Genomic DNA, 18,740 nt, shown 5'->3' on the forward strand with positions numbered 1-18,740 from the left:
GTGCCTGCTTACTTGGTGTTCCTCTAAAATCCTCCCCCACCCCTCCACACTTCGTTAATTACCGAACTGACAATACCTTGGTGCCTCACAGCGTGTCCTAGCAATCTATCCCTAATTTTAGTCAAGTTGTGCAAGGGCGCCCATACGCGGTGGCAACGGGAAATATAGTGTAGTCGGGTGTTTTTCTTTCAAGAAGAGATTTACAAGTCAGTATAACCAGGTTTTAACAGCTTCGGAAGTGGAGGTTATTATCGCTGCTTACAAGTGTCATTCGTCTTCCACAATATTAAAAATACTCCATACTCATTTGTTATTCGAAGCACCCATCTGATCTTCCGCATTCTTCCATAGCACCACATTTCAAAAGCTTCTATTCTCTCCATGTATGAACTGACTGTCATCCTCGTTTCACTTCCATACAAGGCTACACTCCAGACAAATACCTTCATAAAAGAGTTCCTAACGTTCAGATTTATATTAGATGTTAACAAATACCTCATTTTCAAAAATTATTTTTCTGTTGTTGCCAGTCTGTACCTTATATCTTCCCTGCTTCGCTCATCACCAATTATTTTCCTGGTCAAATAGTAAAACTCATCAACTACTTTTAGTGTCTCATTTCCTGATCTAATTCCCTTGGCATAGCATTTGACTATACGCCATTACCCTTGTATTACTTGGCGTGATGTTCACCTTACAATCTATTTTCAAGGCACTGTCCATTCCGTTCAGCTGCTTTTCCAAGTCCTTAGCCATCTCTTGAGAGAATTACAAAGTCATCGTCAGACTTCAAAGTTTCTTCTCCGTGAACTTTAAGTCATTCAAATTTTTCTTTAGTTTCATTTACTGCCTGCACAATGTACGGAACAGACTGAATAACATCAGGAATAGGCCACAACCTTGTCTCACTCCCTTCTCAACCAGTGATTCCCTTTCATGCTCTTCTACTCTTGTAACTGCTGTCTGGTTTCTGGTTTCTCTACAGGCTGTAAATAACATTTTCTCCCTGTGTATTATCCATGTTACCTTCAGAATGTCAAGGAGTGTAATCCAGTGAACATTGTGAAAAGCTTTCCCTAAATCTACAAGTTTCCCTTTCTTTTGTCTATTTTCTAAGTTAAGTTGTAGGGTCAGCACTACCTTGCTTATCACTACATTTCTCGAGAACCTCTAACTCATCCTCCCCGTGGTCAACTGTTGTTGTTGTTGTTGTTGTTGTTGTTGTTGTTGCAGCTTCGTCGCAGTCATCAGTGCCCGTACATTGATTGTAGGAGATGAATTTGGCTAGAACACACAACATAAGGGTATGCTAAAATATGACAGAAGGTAACATATTATTCTCCTTGTATTCTTTCTCACATGAGCATGCACTGTTCCGCTGAATGGTGTAATGCAACAAAGCAATTCAAGGTGGACTATTAAAATATTGATATCAGACATGAAGAGCTGCGAAGAGAAAAGTGCAGAAACGACAGCTGGCTAATCATGAAGATAAAAACCGGATGAGCCAATTGACCTCTAACATACTAAAAACTTTGCCCTAATAGCCTAGGTAGAAAGGGAGACAAAACACAAAATCATAAAACATAAGCCACATTCATCTCACTATCACCTAAAATGAAGGGGAGCTCTGCCAGTAAAAAATGAAAGGGAGCTCTGTCAGTAAACCATCTTGTATCCTCTCGTCGTTCCATAAACTACAGTCGGTTACAATGTGGACAAACTGGATACAGTACATCATATGCGTCACAAATTGGCAGTTCTTCATGTCTGAGAAGGAAGCCATGGGTCAGAGTGCTGTGTCCTATTCGAAGTCATGTTAAATGGACTTCATCACTTTTAACTGACTGGAATGAGGTGCACCACAGCCTCACAGTCTCTTTTATTGATCACAACTTATTATCCATTATGCCCAGCCTCTCTTCCTCCCAAAGACGCTAGACAGACCTTGACAGAAACCTCTGGTCAGCTTCTCAGTCACGGGAACTGACAACGGGCGGGAGAGCGGTGTGCTGACCACATGTCCCTCCGTATCCACATCCAGTGATCCCTAAGGTCTGAGGATGACACGGCGGCTGGTCGGTACCATTGGGCCTTCAAGACCTGTTCGGACAATGTTTGTTGTATTTGTGGTCGGTTTCTACCAGGGTTTGCATTCTTCTATAAATAATCTAAGTCACTGTTTTGCAACTTTAACTTACTACATTGCTGGCTCAGCAATATGCATATCTGTCAGCACCTGCCCTCTTTGGAACAGGAATTATTACTTTCTTCTTGTAGTCTGGGAGTATTTCACCTGTCTGCTTGTGAAAAATCCTTGAATCTCTTGTAGCGTCAGAATATATCTTTCAAAAGAAACAGAGAAAGCTAGAGCTGCAGTGGAAGTTTTCCAGTAGAAGAGACCACACATGCTGCTATTAGATGCTATTTAGTCACACAGATGGAAGAAAATAAAAAAAAAATGTGCATAACTGTTTCCATTAGTGGTCCTCAGAACTGCAAAGGAGGTTATGCAGGAAAGGATTTACAGAGCTGCCAGAAGAACCTCGCAGAGGTAGGTCTGCCAGCAGAGCTTCCTTTCTCGGGTAGATGGCAGTTGTGGTAGGCTCCACTGCATCCCATGCTTGTGTCACGTCATTGCCAGCAGAGCTTCTGTGGTATCACAGTGTGAAAGGGCCCTGAAGCATGCATAATCCAGATGGGCTGACACTTAGGGCACTGAGAGGAGAGACCACAATTTGGAAATGCACATAGAAAAGAAAACAAATGTATTGATTTTGCATTACGTTGGGAAGGTACTACTAACAAACAAGAGAAACTAGTTCCACTGAAGCTTTTGCTGTTTCTGGAAGAAATGAACTATAGTCTGATTAAAACTGCTTGATAGTTGACACTTCACATGTTGGAGGTGTCTTCCTCCAATCAGAGTGCTCAGTGTCACTCCCGAACTGTTCACTATTGTCAAACTGCCACAACAAATGGTCAGTTCACTTCCAGTTCCTTGTCTGGATATTTTTTGTTGTTGTGTTTGGATCCTGAAACCTGGGTCTGGCCCTTTTATTTTACATTTCATCACACATGATAAACACATCCAAAACAACACTCCCAGAATGATGGCAACAAAATAACGTGCACTTCGTACACAGCACTAGCCAAATACTACCAGATTCTTTTGCACAAGATGCAGTTTGGCTTCACATATTCAGTTGTTATCATCACAGAGATCAGCTTACAGCAGGTAAGCTTCATATGACACGGCGTGAAACCGAACCTTTGAAAGGCAGCGGATGATCATTGCAACTGGTTGTAGAGATAAACAAATATAACAACATAATCGAAACATTTTCCGTAGTGCAGTGGTGTAGCTCCAGTTTGAAATGCAGGCAGTTGTGGGTTTGAATCCTATTGGGTTATATTTTCTTATATTTTTAAATTTTTATCAAACTAGCTCTGATTATTATTATTTTCAATTAATTGGTTTAAATGTAATTTTCAGTCTTTTGCTGCAACATTTTCATCATGGTATTGACTTTTTTATTTACTCTTATGATTCTTCCTGTCACTCTTTTTTTCATTTGGAATCTGCCTGTCGCCTATAACCTATAAATGAGTCCCAACTAGGACTGTTCAATGGTCGCTATCGCGTCAGATCGCTTAGCAAAATAAGGTATTATAGTTCGCTTGTAGCACACAAACTGAATTTTTTTCTTTCTTGAGTTTGCTCGTACAGGCCAGCTTTAATCACCGTGAGCAAAGTGAGTGTGATTAACAGTTCCACTGCAGGTTGCTCACTACTGTTTTCTTGGATACATTGCGCATCAAGGGGTTGTAGTTAGGTTAGGACACGAGTGTACATTCGGGGCTACAAAATGTATTGTCTGTTGCAGTTCAGTCACTGATCATTTAATATCAGCTGTGGAGAGAGCATCTCGCATTCCTTCCATACCTGATGGCACCAACTCCAACATCACTCCGCATTACATGAACAACATTTCAGAACTTGTAAAGTGATCTGCCACATTTTCGTGTCACCTTTAACTGAACAGTAGCCAATGTGGCATCACTGCAGTGCCAATTCACAGATGTTAATTTTAAACAGACTATAGAGTAATTATATCCAAACATTGCACCAATGGTGGTATCTATTTTTTCAGACGAAAGGTTGTTTCCTCTTTCAAAAATAATTAAAAATTCTCACTGGACTACTACTTTGAAAGGAATAACGGTACTTGTGCCTTATCTGGAATGCAAATTGAAAGTAAAATTGTAGACAGGATTAGTTCTAATGATATTAATTGATGACTCTGCTGAAAAGAAGTAAAGGTATACTGCTACCTTGCTAGTTATATTTATTTTCATGATTTCACAATGAAATGCATTTGGTTCCTTTTCTTTTTGGACTAGATAGGTTGAAGGGGATACAAGGTGTGGGAACTGGGTGTAGGTAATTAGTAGTGGCTGAAAGTGCAATAACTCTTTAGCTTCTTCAACTACACTTGGGCTTCCAGTACCTAAAAAGTTTGTCATCTGAAATAGGAAGGGTAGAGCCTCATCCAGTGGTATGTCACAGTAGAGTCCAGCACACTTCCAAAAAAGTAGATTGCTAACAAAAGTGATTAAAAGAAAAGGATCTTGCTGTTAGGTAGTATTCATGGCAGGGCTGTGGGCCAGATGGTACAAAACAAAGTAGGAATAGGGTAATTACCAGGCCCAAGTATTGAGAAGCCAATTGCTAGTCTTATCCAGGTGACAAAGGATGTAGGGAAGTTGTGCAAGGGTTTTATCAAAGAGGGTCATGTGATCATAGTAGATGGAGCAGAGAACAGGCTGACTAAAGACAGAAATTACAGCGTAAGGGGTGACCTGGATGGAATAGAAGTAGCAACTTCACACAGAAGTACAAGTTTCATGGAAGTCCTGCAGCACCATGACTGCCCTGGGTCAACATTCCTATGAGCTGTGAGAACATGGAGTTGAGCAAGTTACTGCTCATGTAAATGAAAACTCATATGAGTGCAGCACCCTTTGCTAAAATTGTACTGTCAAACAAAGCAATATCTCTGTGCTGATGTCAGAGGAGTACCTTTTTCAGTTTAGAGTCAAGATATGGTCACCCTTTTGTGAAAGAAGTCGCAGTAGCAGAAGAGCCTCACAAAATGTTTCGGAATGCCCAAAACGTATTGTTAACTTACCACAAAATTAAAGAATAAAGTAGAAGGGCTTCTTGTCTGTTTGGAAAAATTAGAGAGCCCTGAAAAAAAGTAGACAACCTGTGTCTACCTGAACACCTCATAAACTACAGGGTTAGAGAAGTTAAATGTAAAAGATTATACTCTAAAATCTTGTTCATGTGGAACTAATATGGAAAAAGAGGAGGTGGGAGTCGGGGCTGTTACATATAGGGTGATGCAGCTGCCCCACCTATGGGTTTAATGCAACCCATAATGCCTTCAAACAACATGCATGACATATTCATATTCTCTAACCTGCTGCACACAAACTGTTAGTCCTACAGAAAAAATGGACAGCTCCTTTTCGTAGAAAATTTAATGTAGTTACATTTTTTACTGGAATATGTTTCTTGCTGGTGGCCACAGTTTTCAAGTTATTCAAGAAAAACATATTTTAAGATCACTTTTGTACGTTTCCCTTGAATAAATAAAAAACCATGCCTGCTAGCAAAAATGTATCCCAGTACAAAACTTAATTACATTACATTTCCTACAAAAATGTCCTGTTCATTTTTTCTGTGGGACTATCAGTTTGCACTTAGTGAGTAGGAGAATATGAAAATCTCATGCAATGTTTTTGAAGGTGTTGCAGGTTGCATAAAACCCATAGGTAGAGGCAGCTGAATCGCCTTGTGCATAAAAACAGAAAACAAGTTCAAAAACATTGAGACAAGTAGATTTTGTAGTTATCAGCACATAGAAGTGTGCACTTGTGAATTAATACTGAAACGCAGATCACTTTCAGTTGTAACTGTGGATAGATCCCTACTGGGAAATTTTGAACTTTTTGTGAGGTGTATGGATTCCTTACCATGCAGTTAATAGGCTGTGATGATTTCAATGTAGCTTTCCCAGAGAACGTGGACAGTAAAATTACCTGAAAACCTTTTGTGGATCCTACAATTTGAGTTCAGTAATTACATTTCCAACACAGATATAAAGACAGCAGGACACTAATTGATAATGTTTTCTTTGATGAAGCTCAAAGCAAGAAAATAACTGTATGCCCTGCAGCAAATGTTCTCTCTGATTACAATGTACAGTTAGGATGAATAAGATAGTGCCTTACAGTACAGATTCCCTTCTCTGGAAATATGTTAGAATAATTAATTAGGCCAGGACAAATACTTTTAAGAAAAGTTTACACAAGGTGATGAGGGATGAAATTTATAGTGATTCAAACACTGACACAAAATTTGATCTATTCTGTTATAAATTCATATCATTATCTGAAAATGTCTTTTCTCATAAACCAATTAGAAAGAACATTAAACAGCCATGAAAAAATCATGGATCACTAGAGGGATTAAAGTATCTTGTGAAATGTGTCTGCTGGCAAGAACAAGTAAAGATCCTCCAGCAGCACACTGCAAAAACTACTAAGAACAGTTCTCCCCAACACAGACCGAAGTCTGTATGAAATTAATGTAAGACAAGACATGATAAAAGGTCACAGAGAAGAATGAAACTACTGTTGTTTTAAATGAAAGGCCTGTAAATGATTTGTCAAGTAGCAGGTGTGTTTAATAATCATAGTTGAAAATATAGGTACAAGCAGTTCAAGAGAAAAATCAAGCAATATATTGAAAAAGCTACTCATATAAAAATCAATCATACAGATGTCTCAACCATTTCCCCTTCTAAAATTAAGAAAATTTTATAGTCTCTCATCTAGTTCTGATGGTGTTTCCATCACAGTGCTAAGGACTCATTCTAATAAGTTCTATCTTTTCTTAAGTATATAATGTGTCACTATACCTCAAAGTAAAAGAATTTTGTGGCTGATACAGTGTAGTAGTAGAGAGCAGTGTTGCCAACATGCAACCAGCCATGCTTGACAAGGTTCTGCATGCACCTACAAAACTGGCAACACAGCAAACATATAGCGCTCAAAAAGAACTATGATTGGCTGGCGGCTAGCCCCTAGCACTCAACTCATTGAAACATCAGCCACAAAGTTATTTTAATCAATTTGTAACTCAAGGTAATTACCCAGAGAGATTGAAATATGCCAAGATGTCAGAAACTACCAATTCAGAATGATATCCTACTTGAGTAATAATAATATCCTTAGTAAATTACTATTTGGATTTCAGAAGAGATGATCAACTGAGAATGCTATTTACATGTTCACTCAGCAAATTTTTTGGGTATTAAATAACCAAGCAGCACTTGTTGGTAAATGCTGTGACTGATCAATAGTGTTTGACCCTGTGTACCACAATATACTGCTAGATAAACTGAGGTCTTATTGAATTGATGGTGCAGCCACCAATTTAACAAAATGAATGCAGAAAGTCTTACTTAATAATTCAACCAGTGTAAGCAGGGGAGAGTCTTCTGACAGGGAGAAATCATTTGTGAGAATCCACAAGGCTCAATATTTGAACCACTATGGTTTCTCATACGTATAAACCACCTTCCATCTAATAAACAGCAAGCAAAATTAGTTCTATTTTCAGATGACAAAAATTTTGTAATCAGTCCAAAAATACAAACATCATCAAAAGAAATAGGAATAATGTTCTTAAAAGTATTATTGAATAATTTCCTGCAAATGGTCTCAATCTCATTTCAAAAAGACACAACATTTTCACTTTTGCATATCTGGAGGTACTACATCAACAGTAAACATAGTGAATGGCAAGGAAATAATAAGTAGTGCAGAAACTTCAGAAATTTTAGGTGTCTGTATTGATGAGAATTTAAATTGGAAAAAAAAACTTCTAAAGCATCTCAGTTCAGCCACATTGGCACTTCGAGTCACTGCAGATCTTGGGAATAGATAAACACTTCAGTGAATATATGCTGTATCTTTTCATTCAATAGTATCTTGTGGAAAAATGTCCTGGAGTAACACATCTCTAAGAAAGAAAATTTTGGTTTCTCAAAACTGTGCTTTAAGACCATGTGGTGCTCACCCAGAAACATCTTGTAAATATTTGTTTCAGGAGTTAGGCATTTTGACTATTGTTTCCCAGTGTATTTATTTCCCCATGAAGTTCATTGTAAATAGCACACTACAGTTCAAAAGGAACAATGATGTAAATTACTACAATACCAAAAGAAAAAAATGACATTTATTTTCCACAATTACATTGTCTTTAGCACAAAAAGGTGTGCATATTGGTGACACCAAAATTTTTGATCATTTTCTTTATGTCAGACAGCAAACTTAAATTTGAAAACAAACTGAAAATGTTTCTCCTTGACATCTCCCTCCCTTCTGTACAAGAATTTCTGTTTATGAATATGTTGAAGGCAATAGGTAGAATCTGCTAATTCATATCCATATGTTTTCGAAAAAAGTCAGAAATTAGCCATACTTGCATGAATGTGTAATATAAACATAAAATGACTCTTTGCACACCATACCAAAAGAAAAAAATGACATTTATTTTCCACAATTACATTGTCTTTAGCACAAAAAGGTGTGCATATTGGTGACACCAAAATTTTTGATCATTTACTTTATGTCAGACAGCAAACTTAAATTTGAAAACAAACTGAAAATGTTTCTCCTTGACATCTCCCTCCCTTCTGTACAAGAATTTCTGTTTATGAATATGTTGAAGGCAATGGGTAGAATCTGCTAATTCATATCTATATGTTTTCGAAAAAGAGTCAGAAATTAGCCGTACTTGCATGAATGTGTAATACAAACATAAAATGACTCTTTGCACACCATTACGGGGAAAAGGGGAGGGGGGGGGGCTGTGACAGGGAGTGACATGGAGTGACATTCTGTGATTCCCCCCCCCGCATAACCAAACCACAGATCTGCATCTGCTGTGATAACTATGCAACCATCATCATCGGTAATGTTATTTTCCTTAAAAATAAAACAGAAAAGCTGAAGAATATAATTACTTTTTATTTGTCAGTAGTTAAAAATTTAATTAACAAAGTAGTTATAAGAAAAGTAGTTGTCACATTGCTAAAATATGTTTTTAATGAAGATAATTTTTTTCTTTTCTAGCGATTGCGTCACTTTGCTGACTGGTCAACAAATTCTCCAGAGTTTCACATTCTCCATGAAGTGCAAAATGGCTTTGTAGATACATTTATTAAATCCAATCTGTGCAACAAGCGTTTTCTGGACACTACATCAGAGGACAGTGAGACAGTGAGTCTTGATCACTGGCTCATACAGTGGAGTAAATTAGTGAAAACTGCCCAGAACTTGTATGACTTTCCTCTCTGGCTGCAATACTTTGCAAAAATTATGTTCCTTGTAATGAACAGAAGTGGTAAGTTTGAATAAACAGTTAAGTTTTGAGAGATAATGTATGAAAATGAAAATATTTTGCATACTTGTAGGCTTTTTAAATATAAATTCTTCCTTGTAGGGTCCGGGATCATCTCAAAGGATGAGCTCAGACTATTCTATTCATCTTTTCTTGGGTTTGAAAAAAGGGCTATTGATGAATTCATTGACTTGGCATACAACAATCTGACCTCGGTAAGTTACTATTGGACATATTATTGCAAGAATCAATTGAAAGATAGGTAATAAAAGAATGAGAAGAAAGCTTGTGATAAGGAACATTGCAGAAGCAAATGAATAATATTACTCTAAAACAAGGAAAAACAAGGAAATTGAAAATGTCTCTGAATCTTTAAAATGTACAAAATGTTACAGTTCTTAAAGTGTTTATTAAAATGTAGAAATTTCTGCCATTTATTAGATATGTTTTGGACTACAATATAATACATTAGCAATTAGTGGTTTATTCCCTATAAATTACCATGACATCCAGACTGCAACAGACATGATAGCTACCCCCTGAACCATACTAGTACAATTGCTGTATAATGGTGGAGACAAAAGGAAAATTTCTAGTGATGGCCCACTTTCTCTACCTCACATATTCTGGAAACATTTCTTTTCTGCCTGTATGGTCTGTTACCATTTCACCTATAACAGCCTAATGCATGCTCACAATGTGGCTTGCAAAAAGACTATTCAACAGATGAAGGGTTATTTGAACTCCATGATTTGTATACTTAGGAGGTTTGTCCATAAAATAAGGTTCCCAGTTATCTTTCACAATGAGAAACATGTTTATTGACATTGATCAATATATAGTAGAAGCTTAGACTTTTGGCATAGTTGCTATTGACATCAATGCATTTTTGCATGCAGCATACCATCTTCTGTATTCCTGCATCATAGAACTCTCGCACCAGCTCCTCTCCGGTTGTGGAATGTGTCCCACCCAAGTGTTTCTTCAGTTCAGGGAAGAGACGGAAGTCACTTGGGGCTATGCCAGGCTGTAGGGTGTGTGTGACAGTATCCCATCCAAATCATCCAAATTTTTTGGTAAGACTAGTTGTGACATGGATGATGTGCAGACAAGTGTTGTACTGATGGAAATGCACTCCCTTTGTGAGCATGCCTCTCCTCTTGTTTTGGATCGTACGGCAAAGTTTCTTCAACTTTTCACAGTAGTGGTCCACACTGATTTTTGTACTGGAAGGCAGGAATTCACCCAACAAAAACCCCTTTCTATCTGAAAACAAGCTGGCAGACAGAGTTCATTTAAACTTTCGGGGCTTCAGTGATGCTGAATGTTTCCACTGATGAGATTGTTGCTTCATTTCCAGTGTTGTGTAGTGAACCCAGGTCACATCCTCAGTGACAATAGAGTCAAAGAATTCCTTGCCATCAGTTGCATAGGCCTGAAAAAATTTGAGGGCCGCTTCCACACATTTCTGTTTGTGGTCTTCCATAAGCATTCTCGAGACCTACTTTGCACAAATTGTGGCATATCCTAAATGATCTGTCAAAATTTTGTCAATTGTGGTCTTGCTAACATCAGGGATCATCTTGCAGAGCTCTTGAACCATCCCACTTCAGTCTTTCAGCATTGCTTCACAATCATTTCGTCCAAACAGATGGCTGTCCAGAATGCTGTTCATCATGGACATCTGTATGTCTGTCTTTTAATTCTCTGCACCATTTGCACACATGTTGTATGCTCATGCATGTTCCTCTGTAGACTTCACACAGTTGGGAACGAATGTCCACTGGCAAAGTCTTTTTTGCACACAAAAATCGAATTACAGAGCATAATTCACACCTGGCATGAATGAGTGCTCCAGCTGCCAAGCCAAGACTGAGCATTGCAGACAAGTCGCCGGTGTGGGAAATGAGAAAGGGAGAACCAAGCTATGCCAGTGTTACCAGATCCCGTGTAACAGCATTCTTCACATCTGCAGGTACTTGGGAACATTATTTTAAGGACAACCCTCATATTTTTATTCATCAAAATTCATTAACTCTTGTCAGCTTAGTCATTGTCCTTTCATCTTTCTTTCCCTGCCACTTATCTCTTCCATGTCCTTCCCACTTGCTCCACCTACAGTAACCACAGCTATAGCAATGAGAAAATCATGAACTTGTTTATGTGCCTATCTGTTGACCAATAGGCCTCTGTATGGTGAATGGTTGTCTGTACTTAAGGCAACTCAGTTTCAGTTATTCATTACAGCTTTTCTTCTGAATTAAACTGAGGTCTCTCTTTTCAATAGAAAATACTGTAATACCTCATTAAAACAAATAACATTTATAATTATTGTGTTGTCAACACAAAGATGTTAACCCGTATTTTCCATGCTTTCTTCCTTGCAGTTTCTGGGTATCAAAAATTGGCAATAAAGAAGTAAAGAGGGGTTTAACGAAATAAATGGGTAGAATATGTACCAGAGAGACGATGGAAGGTTCTGGATAAGAGGCAAAAGCAACCCATGATAAAAGTAGATTTCTATCATATAGTCTTAATACAAACATAAGCTTTCAGGTGTGTGTGTGTGTGTGTGTGTGTGTGTGTGTGTGTGTGTGTGTGTGCGTGTGTAAATTTCATAGAATTAATTGGTTTCTTTGTTTGTTTTTTCAGAATGGTGACTACAAACTGCGCTACTCAATTTATCGTTTGTGTTTCTCGAATTTCCTGTTAGGCCGTTTTCCTCACGGTCCTGGCCAGTTCTTATTTGGAACATACGAAGGAGAAACTAAATACTCAGCAATGTTCCCAATTGACTATAGTGCAATGAACAGCCCACCTGAAGCACTTGAACAATATAGTCCACACAAGAAGAGCAATAGGCACTCAGTTATTGTGTAAAGCACAATATTAACATAAAAAACTTTGAATTTGAAATGTATAAGCATAAACATAATGAGCTTTATGTTTTTTGTGAAACTGATAAATGCTTTACAGACTTCCTAAAAAACCGCCAAAACGATAGACAAGACAATCTCTGTAAAAGACTGTTGTTGTGTGAGCATTGAGGTGATGAACTATTGTTAACAAAATGAATAATCACTTGTTGAAGTGTTTGGTGCAAACTGGTTTCTCACTCTGGAAGCTAACAATAAAACAAACACTGACTTCTGCAACCTCAAACTACATTCAGTATTATGAAAATGATATTTTAGTGCACAAATAATTTTGTAGGTTATTTCTTTTATTACTGAATGTACATTCCACAGATGATATGCAAAAGTCTTATGAAATATATGTCATGCAAGGCACATATCTTGCTTTTATCTCAGTTGTCAATGTAAATACACATTTCTTGTTACACATAATAAGTATAGTGTATGACACAGATCACAAATGCCAACTCTTTTATGATATGTAAGATTACAAGATATTCTGCCTGTTGTGTCTATAGCTTTCTGCATTGTTACTTAGTGTCACAGAATTCACTTACATAAAAATGTTATGAGCTTGTACCCACTGATAGCATACGGATTTCGAAAATGAACAAGTTTTACTGTAGTGATGAGGTTGATGCTCATGTTTTCCATAACTGTATGTTAGTCTTGTCACCAGACTGTTTCCACCAATTAAAGTGTAATATTACACAGTTGTTAAAAGTCACTATTAAAATACTGTTATTTTCTTACTGTTTGTTTTGATGGCAGAGTCCTCTCACTGCTCCCTGGATACATTACATGAAACTTTTTGCACAACTTACTCATTTATTCTTTTGCAGTTATAACCTATTCTACTGGTAAGCAGAAACCAATCATATACATTATTTTAATACATTTGAGTATATTGATACCTACCACCTGCATCACATTGCTATTACAAAACACCACATTCCTATTAATCCAAAACTATAACTTAACAATTAACCCTTCCATGAATGATTTTTTCTAGTGACTCCATGAAGTTAATTTTTCTTCAATTAGAACTGTGATCAGTTGACTATATTTCTTTTCCGCCAATTTTATTTTTGGTATTTTGGAGCGAGCAAAACCTGTGGTGGCCTTTTTGTGAACTGTTATTTTGGTGGGAAGTGTATTTTCCAATGCAGAAGCAAAGCTGATCTCTCAACAAACAGAAACTCATGTTGTGGCAGTTTTTCATACACATGGTACAGTGTATTACCACAAGATATTATGCATAAATACAGGTGGTAAGGTGTATTGAAAAAAGCTTTGTAAAACCACTAAGTTGATAGTAAGTATGTTTTCCAAGGGACATATTAATTTTGTGGTGTGCATACTTCCCAGGGGCCTTTAAAACAGTGTTATTTGGTGGGACATATTCTTCCCACAGCCCTGAAAGTTATATTTCACAGCAGACACTACAATTGGTGCAGTGGACTACCACTTAATGCGAGGATGATACAGAAGTGGTATTCCCTTAAATGAAGAAAAAGAAACACACTTATTGGTAAGTACGTCCCCCACAGCCCATGAAATGCTTAACTGACTACCCACCTACTACAACTTTCTATTCACTACAACAATTAGCATCACTGCTATCATTATCAACAATTTTCATCTACTAGCTCATTTATCAAGGTTACCATTCTTAGTAGTATATATTCATTCATGTCCTGAAACTTCCATTGAACTCCACAGTGCTACATGTCACACACATTTTCATTATTGTAATCAATACTATGATTCGTAACACAGGCGCCGAACCACATTTTTTAACTGTCAGCTACACGGAGATTCTTGTAGATAATTTCTTTACCGATTGCTGACCTTAATTGCTTTCCGTCCATCTGCATTAGTAGGGAGCGTACCATTATTTTGTACAGGTGAATCTCTTATGAGGGTCTTAAAATGGAATTAATGCAGTAGTCACTAGTTCAGTAGCACAGTGTGTCATGTTACAGGAATTCGATAAATGGAATAAGATTTATTTTCTTTCTGTTCTTTTTGCTAAATTGAGAAAGTCAGTGACAGAGTTTCACAAGTTTTGATGAGATATTCACTAGTGTTCTTCATGCAAGTAAATATAGCAAACAGAACCACTAAAAGCAGAATAACAGCCAGTACCAAAACCAAAAAAAGAATACAACTATTAATGAAGCAGGGCATGTTGCTTTCAGAGTAATAATTGATGTTCTGTAAAAGTGAAGTATGACATCAAAATTTAAGAAGTAGAGTATACATAAATTCATTCATCATGTTTCTTATATACCATCAATAAGAATGTTTGAGGCTGTGGAACAAGTCAAGGTAATACATTAATCTGTTTAACTTAAACTCATTTGCTACTGTCTTATGTAATACTGCTATGATGCAACTCATCTTTTAAAAATCAAGTTTTCATTATACAGACACACACTAAAAGAGTAATATTTAGGTCATTTATTCAGGATTCCAGCACTGTATGTTACTCCCCACTCTTTTGGCTACAAAACCCTATTTTTCAATCTAATCTCCATTCAATGTGATGGTCTTACAGCACCTTACTGGGAGGGCTTGTATGCCCACATGGTACTGCTCTGCTGGTCGACATTGGAGCCACCTCACCGTCATCCATGTACTGTTTGTTGTAGAGTGGCAAACAGATAGAAATCAGAAGGTGCAAGATCCAGGCTGTAGGGTAGAGAGTCCAGTTGTACAGCGGGGTGTTTGTTTGTGATCCATCGACTACCTGAAATGAGAATGTCCACAAGCCCCTACACTGCAGGAGTCACAGCTGTGTGCGGCCATCCGGGATGTGGAGATCATACAGGTTTGCATTACCTTGTTCTGGTGGTGATGCAATGACTCACTATGCTTTTGTTCTCTGTAGACAATCTGCAAGCACCTATGAATATTTGCAATGCTTTGGTTTTCCAGCATATGAAACTCAATAACAGCTCTCTGCTAAGAATTCATTTCCATTACAGACGTCATTATAAAGGCTATGTATACTGCCATCACCCATCAGAAGTTCATGAAACTATAGGGACGGAAGCAGGAATATTGCACAATGCCCCCCAATAAACACTATTTTTTTCAAGCAAAATCCGCTGAGGAAAAGAAAGTATTGCATTACTTATTGAACACCTCATGTAAATTTGGCAACATAGGACACACAGCTTTACTGACATCTATGTGCCTTACAGGAATGAAGCTGTGATGTAACTATTGGCCATAATCCTTGCTGATGGAATGCAGATTTTAGCACTAACATGCTCAATGACAATGTTATAAGCAGTGACATGAAGAAAATTTATTTTACTGGAAGTTTACCAGGTACAATTGATTGTATAGTCTTCATTTGGTAAGTATAGTAATGGAAAACACACACACACACACACACACACACACACACACACACACACACACATACGTATGGCTACACAGTGTCAACTGAATACACAGTGCGGGTGACGGGTGACAGGGGTTGTTTCAGGTGGAGTGAGTGAGCAATGTGGGAAGTGGGAGGAGTGTTGGCGAAGGGTGGCTGATGGCTGTGGCAGCTGGAGGGGAGGCAGCAGGTGAACAGGATAGGAATATGACAGGGGCAGTTAGCAGGGGTAGGGGATAAGAATGCCACACGGCACCACTGAGTTCATACAGCACTACAAAAACAACAATAACAACAACAACAACAAAGTATGAGGGTTTGAAGGAGTGGATTTTAAAGGGCGGGGGGGGGGGGGGGGGGGTAGAACACAGGAAAGAGAGAGTGTAGGGAAGAGAATGTGGTTTCAAAACAAATGAACTTAGTGTCCTGCGGTGCAGTGGAGCTGGATGTAGAGCAGACGGCCAGCAGAGATTGAGGCCATGAGGATTACAAGAATGCAGTATGTGCTGCATGGACAACTCCCATCTATAGAATTCAGAAAAGTTGATGCTGGGGTACGGATCCAGACAGTGCAGGTTGTGGAGCAGTCTTTGAAATTTGGCATATGTTCAGCAGCATAGTCTATCACTAGGTGGTTAGCAGCATATTGGCCTTAGTTTGGCACTGACCATTCATTCAGGTTGGTTGGTGGTCATACCCACATAAAATGCTGTGCAGAAACTGTGGTTGATGGGATACAAGTTCTGCTGCAATTTTTGCACAATATTTTATGTGGTCATGACCACCAGTAAATGTCCACCTGTGGCCAAATACCGAACCCACCAACCAGTGGTACACCACGCTGCTGAGCACAATATGCTCAATTTCACTGACTGCTTCACAACCTGTAGCACCTAGATCCTTCCCCCAAACACCAGCTTCTCTGATAGACAGACAGATACATAGATAGATAGAGTTGTCCTTGCAACACATCCTTTGCTCCTGTAATCCTCCTGGCCTCAATCTCTGCTAGCCACCTGACCCACATCCACCCCACCCTTCCCCAAGACCCTAGCTTCACTCGACTGGTACAGCTTCATTTATTTGTTTAAAATATGTTTTATTAGGACTATAACCAAATGTGCTGACAGATTTTTCTTGCTGCAAAGTATAATGTCAACTGTAACCTAAATTATCTTTTACTGGAGAAAAGCCAGATACACTTGTATTTAAACAGAATGGTTGTCTGAACAGCACATAAAAAGGAGGATAAATACTTCCATATTCATATCCAGCTGGACATATTTCCCTTACCACAGTTTGGGCATGCTATCACCTGAAAGAGCACACTGGATTGCAGACAAAAGACATCACTTGAAGGGGATGAACACGGCCTGCGTGTGTTTATGTCAGAGAGCTAAAGATCAACATAAATGTGGCAGTTTTCTGTAGTTCACCACTGACTTCTTCCATTTTCTTTCTTCGGTATAGATCTTCTCCACTGCTTTCCATCCCCATCCTATAAACCTATATTCATAAAGATTCTGCATAAGAGAACGTCTGCACTAAGACTAAGGGCATTGTGTGATTTCCTTTGGACTGGAAAATCACTAAGAATTTTTGGAGAAATAGTTGTATCAGCTAAAAATTATATCTTTTCTTGACCATTCAACATATTTTACAGTGCGTTATTTATTGTGCACATTCAAGTACATCCTCCTCACTTTTCATTTTGAAGTAGATATTCTCAAAAATACTCAGACTTGTAGCAGCTTGAAATTACCTCCCATCTCTGGTTTGTGATCAGCTCCCTGAATCTCCCTTTTGGTGATGATGTTATTGCTTTTTTCTATTGGTGATGCCTACATTTAAAGAATTAAGAATCTTTTTTGAGATAATTAACCTGCAAACATAGCATTTTAGAGAAATTCTTGAATAAAAAGCCTGTAACACAGCAATTAAAATTATTATTTAAGTATAACTTTTTAAGGATTTGATGAGATCAAAAGTGGAAATATCTGAGATCACTGGGATAACTGAAACGATTTATTGCAATTGCTGTGAACGACTCTCTTAAAAGAAGTAAATCTGAAACTCATGTCCAAACAAAATGAGTATTTCAACTTTAAAAACAAAATTTGTAAGGCAAATATAAAATAGCACAATTTAACAACAAGCAAATTTTATTGATTGGCGACTCCATGTTGTCTTGTGCACTATGACCAGATAACAGGTATACTTGAAAAAAGAGACAGCATTGGTCGTATATTTTTTACTATTGCAAAATCGATTTTCTGTCACTGAGTGACCATCTTCAGTGCTATATTGTATAACTTAAATTGGGATGCACTGTTGTCACTAAGCTTACGACGACCAATGCTGTCTCTTTTTTCAAGCAAATTTTACTTCCAATACTTTCCCAAACAATCAGCCTTAAAGTGAAAGTCTGACACACTATTACTGGCTGACTGGTATGGGCCTACACTTCATATGAATGATGTTACTTCCAATCCGTGCAACAGGTACAGCCATCAAAATACTGTAACAGGGATGTTGATAAATTTTGGGATTGTTCACATTTTAAAAATTCATTAGTTTATTTCGCTGATAAACATTCGGGGTGGTGGTCATGTGACCTTATTTCCTTGTCACATGTCAGTAAGCCACCTGCTGAATGCTGTGGATCTCAAGACAGACTGATGACCACAGATGTTAAGTCCCATAGTGCTCAGAGCCATTTTTTGGATCTCAAGACAGCTTGCAATGACTTGTAATGGTGTCGAGGAGGATGGAGTGTAAGTGGTTCTCTATTGGCTGCTGACGGATACGTACACAACAAAGGCAGCCAAATTTTGTCAAAGTTCTTTATTGTTAACCAGAAATAGACATTGCAGCATTTCACGTAAGTCTGCAGGCTTTTGTTGCTGTTGTCACTGAAGTTAAAATCTCCCCACCATCAACGAAGAGAAAATGC

The 18,740-nt window shown here is 38.1% G+C and overlaps 1 protein-coding gene across 1 annotated transcript in view; it reads left to right on the forward strand.

Annotated features, from left to right (window-relative positions):
- Positions 1 to 13,145, forward strand: part of LOC126235450 (uncharacterized) — a 254,567-nt gene extending 241,422 nt beyond the window's left edge. Inside the window, exons 5-7 of the mRNA XM_049944176.1 lie at positions 9,211 to 9,481; positions 9,581 to 9,693; positions 12,131 to 13,145. Coding sequence (XP_049800133.1) covers positions 9,211 to 9,481; positions 9,581 to 9,693; positions 12,131 to 12,358 — 612 coding nt within the window. The 3' untranslated portion in view covers positions 12,359 to 13,145. The remainder of the gene's footprint in view (positions 1 to 9,210; positions 9,482 to 9,580; positions 9,694 to 12,130) is intronic.
- The last annotated feature ends 5,595 nt before the right edge of the window (positions 13,146 to 18,740 follow it).

Source organism: Schistocerca nitens, chromosome 1 (genome assembly GCF_023898315.1).
Source record: "Schistocerca nitens isolate TAMUIC-IGC-003100 chromosome 1, iqSchNite1.1, whole genome shotgun sequence".
Lineage (NCBI taxonomy): Eukaryota > Metazoa > Arthropoda > Insecta > Orthoptera > Acrididae > Schistocerca > Schistocerca nitens.